At 39.8% G+C, this 5,383-nt stretch overlaps 1 protein-coding gene across 1 annotated transcript in view; it reads right to left on the reverse strand.

Annotated features, from left to right (window-relative positions):
* Nucleotides 1-423: 423 nt before the first annotated feature.
* EXD1 (exonuclease 3'-5' domain containing 1) overlaps nt 424-5,383 on the reverse strand; it is a 78,722-nt gene continuing 73,762 nt past the window's right edge. The window contains exon 12 of the mRNA XM_081830955.1: nt 424-552. Coding sequence (XP_081687081.1) covers nt 439-552 — 114 coding nt within the window. The 3' untranslated portion in view covers nt 424-438. The remainder of the gene's footprint in view (nt 553-5,383) is intronic.

Consider the following 5,383-nt stretch of genomic DNA (forward strand, 5'->3'; position numbering starts at 1 on the left):
ACATCAGGCTCCCTGCTCAGCAGGGAGCCTGCTTCTCTCTCTCCCTCTCCCCCTGCTTGTGTTCCCTCTCTCGCTGTGTCTCTCTCTGTCAAAATAAATAAATAAAATCTTAAAAAAAAAAAAAAGGTCAAGTGTAGGGGGTGCCTGGGTGGCTCAGCCGGTTAAGCATCTGCCTTCCGCTCAGGTCATGATTCCAGAGGCCGCTCAGCAGGCAGCTGGCTTCTCCCTCTCCCTCTGCTGCTCCCGGGGCTTGTGCTCTCTCACTCTGTTAAATAAAATCTTTTAAAAAATAAAGTTCAAGTGTAGGTTGATGTTTGTATTTCTTTTCTATTACTGTACTAACATTACCACAAATGCAGTGGCTTAAAATAACACAAATTTATTATCTTACAGTTCTATAGATGAGAAGACTGAAATAGGTCTCAAACTGGGCTAAAATCAAGGTGTTGGCAGGGCTGCCTTACTTCCTGGAGGCTCTATGGAAGAATTATTTCCTTTTCCAGCTTCCAGAGGCTGCTCCCATTCTTTAGCTTCCAGTTCCAAAGGCTCCATCTGCAAAGCCAGCAATGACAAGTTGGATCCTTTTCACATCATATCCAACCAACTCTTACCCTTTTCAGGATCCTTGTGATTATATCAGGCCCACCCAGATAATCCAGAATAATCTCCCTATTTTAAAATCAACTGATTAGTAACCTATATCCACCTGCAACCTTAATTCCCTTTACAATGTATCCTAACATACACAGGTTCTACTGGACCTCCACGGGGAGAGGGCATTATTCTGCTCTCTGCATATGTCCTAAAATTTCTGAAGTGCAACTCCCTATGTGTTCATCTGTGATTTTCATACTAAAGTCTAGCTTTTTCCAATCTCTAATACAGTCTTACATTCTTTAATAGTTTATTTTTTCTTAGTAATAACTACACCCAACATGGGGCTCAAATTCATGGCCCCAAGATCAAGAGTCACATGCTCTTCCAATTGAGCCAGTATGGCACTCCTATGGTCTTAGACTCTTGATTAAAAATGTGTAAATTCGGGGCACCTGGGTGGCTCAGTCGTTAAGCGTCTGCCTTCGGCTCAGGTCATGATCCCAGGATCCTGGGATCGAGCCCCGCATTGGGCTCCCTGCTCGGTGGGAAGCCTGCTTCTCCCTCTCCCACTCCCCCTGCTTGTGTTCCCTCTCTTGCTGTGTCTCTCTGTGTCAAATAAATAAAAATAAAATCTTTAAAAAAAAAATGTGTAAATTCTGGGTGCCTGGGTGGCTCAGATGGTTAAAGCGTCTGCCTTCGGCTCAGGTCATGATCCCAGGGTCCTGGGATCAAGTCCTGCATTGGGCTCCCTGCTCCTTGGGAGCCTGCTTCTCCCTCTGCCCCCCTCTCTCTCTCTCTGTCTCATGAATAAATAAATAAAATCTTAAAAAAATAAAAGCGTGTACATTCTTTTTTTTTTAAAGATTTTTTATTTATTTATTTGAGAGAGAGAATGAGATAGAGAGAGAGAGAACACATGAGAGGGGGGAGGGTCAGAGGGAGAAGCAGACCCCCCGCTGAGCAGGGAGCCCGATGCAGGACTTGATCCCGGAACTCCAGGATCATGACCTGAGCCGAAGGCAGTCGCTTAACCAACTGAGCCACCCAGGCGCCCAAAAGCGTGTACATTCTTTGCCTCAGAGACTTAGTACATCATATGAAATTTAATCCATGATTTCTTGGTAATTTGGATATTTTTAACCTTTTTATTTAAATTAAATTAACATATAATGTATTATTGGTTTCAGAAGTACAGGTTGTGATTCATCAGTCTTTTTTTTTTTTTTTAAGATTTTATTTATTTATTTGACAGAGACACAGTGAGAGAGGGAACACAAGCAGGGGGAGCAGGAGAGGAAGAAGCAGGCTTCCCGCTGAGCAGGGAGCCCAATGTGGGGCTTGATCCCAGTACCCTGGGATCATGAACTGAGCTGAAGGTAGACACTTAACCGACTGAGCCACCCAGGCGCCCCTGTGATTTATCAGTCTTATATAATAATACCCAGGGCTCATTACATCACATGCCCTCCTTAATGTCCATCACCCAGTTAAGCCATCCTTCCACACCTCTCACCCCTCCAGCAACCTTCAGTTTGTTTCCTATGATGAAAAGTCTCTTATGGTTTGTCTCCCTCTCTGGTTTCATCTTGTTTTATTTTTTCCTCTCTTCCCCTATTCTTCCTTTCCTCTGTTTTGTTTCTTAAATTCCACCTATCAGTGAGATAATATGATAATTGTCTTTCTCTGATTGACTTATTTTACTTAGCATAATACCGTCTAGTTCCATCCATGTCTTGCAAATGGCAAGATTTCAAATTTTTTTTTTAAAGATTTATTTATTTATTTGAGAGAGCGAGAATGAGAGAGAGTACATGAGAGAGGGGAGGGTTAGAGGGAGAAGCAGGCTCCTTGCTGAGCAGGGAACCCGATGCGGGACTCGATCCTGGGACTCCAGGATCATGACCTGAGCCGAAGGCAGTCGCTTAACCAACTGAGCCACCCAGGCGCCCCAAGATTTCAAATTTTTGATGGCTGTGTAATATTCTATTGTGTGTATGTATATATGATATATATACATATATATCATGTATACCACATCTTCTTTATCCATTCATCTGTCGATAGACATCTGGGCTTTTCCAGAAATATCTTGATTTTACATTACAGTTCATTTTAACATTTTGTTTTCTATCCAAATGGAGGAGTCTCTGGCTTTAATATTGTTCACAATCATTCAATATGCAGTATTTAATTTTATTAGGGTAATGTCTAAAATAAATTAGAAAATAAAACATAAAGAATATTTTTTAAATTTGTTTTTAATTAAGTAGGCTGGATCAATGCCCAATGTGGGGCTTGAACTCATGACCCTGAAATCAAGGGTTGCATGCTTTACTGACTGAGCCAGCCAGGCACCCCAAAACATACAGAATATTATTTAATGACAGTTTTCAGAAACTTTGTGCAGTTGACTTAGGATATATATTTTATTTCTGATAATAAAGCAATAAACAAAAATAAAAACCACAATGTGTGGGTTTTGAGGGAGAGACCCAAACCAAAAATACTAAGGAATCAACTATATTACAAATGAGTAACCTAGCAACTCTGCAGAGGACAGGGAAGAAAAGAACTCACCTAAATAACTGAGGTAAATAGTATATTGACTGGATACCTAAAAATAAGACCAAATGTACCGTACAGAAATCCTGTTGTCTACATACTAAGTATTTTTCACAGGGGTGGGGGACGTAGATTAGCAATTTGAAACTGATGTGCATGCTAGAATTAAACAGAAATATATTGTAGATCATGAGCTGAGTTTCTCAATGGTGAAGAAAAAAGTTATTAACTAAGGAAAAGGGGAAAGCTAAAATGAAGCCTGAAGTAGATTGAATTGAATGGAATCTGGATTGGAATCTGAGGTATCAGTATAAGTTTATGGTTTTTAATATATGTACAGGTACAGAACTATAGATTTGTGGGTATGTGTTGATTAATATAAATATATTTGCAAACAAACATATATATTTGCTAGTTCTGTCTGCTGAGAGTATCTACAAGCAATGAGGATACCTAGTACACAGATACTGATTTCTAAACACCATTCTCCAATAAAAAGAACAAGGAGAACCTTGAAGAAATGATTGATTCAAGATGAGTCTGGAATATCTTGTGATGCCAGAAAACAATACTCAACAAAGGACATCCCCAAAACACAGGAGCCAACCTGAAAGAGCTCCTAACAGCAAAAACAAAATACATAACGATAGTATTGCATTATGACCCAGAGATACTTATTCTTAATAGTCCTGTGTCTATCCTGATATAATAATTGGTTATTTAAATGAATGAGGGAGAAGAGACAGCTCCTTCTTATTTATTTATTTATTTATTTATTTATTTAGCAATCTCTACACCCAATGTGGGGCTCAAGCTCACAACCCTGAGGTCAAGAGTCGCATGCTCTTCCAACTGAGCCTGCCAGGTGCCCCGAGACAGGTCTTTCTTAGAGTAGAATTCCATTTAATAAATGTAGAAGGTAAGAGGAATAACAAAAACCACTGATTAAGCAAACACCACAGTAATAAGTGTTGCAGACAAAATCCACTAATGGATGCCAAATTACTGGGTGAAAATTTGAGGGTTTATATAGATTCAAAGTGTCTCACCCAAGATATATTTTAGCACAAAAGAGAAAGGTGGTAACTTTACAATGGTGAAACTTGGCAGAACCACCTTAACCAAGTGAGCAAGGTAAACATCAGTAATAAGACATACAGTATGCTGGGGAAATTTCCTATATATACACGCAAGGAGCTTCTGATTCCCAAGGGGCTGAACTGGAGCAGTGGGTTACAACAGCAACTACCAGAACCATCGGATTGTAGAGGGGGACAACAGATTTCCAAAAACATGGGGTGATCCTCTGGGTGGCCAAAAACATAAAAGTGTCAAATGGAAAAATAAAACCATAAAGGAGCTAGAAGAAAGCACTAATTTTTTTAACCTTGGAGTGAAGGATCCCCTGCTAAGCCTGCCATAGAAGGATGACATCAAGAAGTCATAAAAAAGGCTGATAAATATAAATAATATAATCCAACCTAAAAATCATCATAAGTCACGTAAAGTAGCCAATTTCTTTACTATACAAGGAACACTTATATACCAAATTTTAAAAAGTAACAGCCTAATAGGAAAAGAGGCAAAGAAAAAAAAAAAAAAATTCACTCATTTGTTCAGTGTTTGCCGAATGCTTAAAGTATGCAAGGCCTGGTTTTAGACACTAGAGATGTGGCTTTGCAAAAAACATCAAAGGGGTGCCTGGCTGGCTCAGTTCATAGAGCAAGCAACTCTTGATCTAGGGGTCATAAGTTCAAGCCCCATGTTGGGTGTAGAGCCTACTTAAAAACACCCACCCCCCCACACACACAATTTAAAAAGCAGTAATTAAAAAAAATAGTAAAGAGGGGCGCCTGGGTGTCTCAGTCGGTTAAGCTTCTGCCTTTGGCTCAGGTCATGGTCCCGGTGTCCTGGGATCGAACCCCACGTCAGGCTCCCTGCCCCGCGGGAAGTCTGCTTCTCCCTCTCCCACTCCCCCTGCTTGTGTTCCCTCTCTCACTGTGTCTCTCTGTCAAATAAATAAATAAAATCTTTAAAAAAAAAAAATAGTAAAGGAAAAGAAAAAAACAAGGAAAAATAAATACCAAAGGTTGATAAATAGATGAAAAGATTCTCAACGTCACTTATACTTTTTTTTAATCAAAATAATATTTTTTAAAGATTTTATTTATTTGAGGGGTGCCTGGGTGGTGCAATCGGTTAAGCGTCTGCCTTTGGCTCAGGT

Source organism: Leptonychotes weddellii, chromosome 9 (genome assembly GCF_054177405.1).
Source record: "Leptonychotes weddellii isolate Sample4059 chromosome 9, ASM5417740v2, whole genome shotgun sequence".
Classification (NCBI taxonomy): domain Eukaryota; kingdom Metazoa; phylum Chordata; class Mammalia; order Carnivora; family Phocidae; genus Leptonychotes; species Leptonychotes weddellii.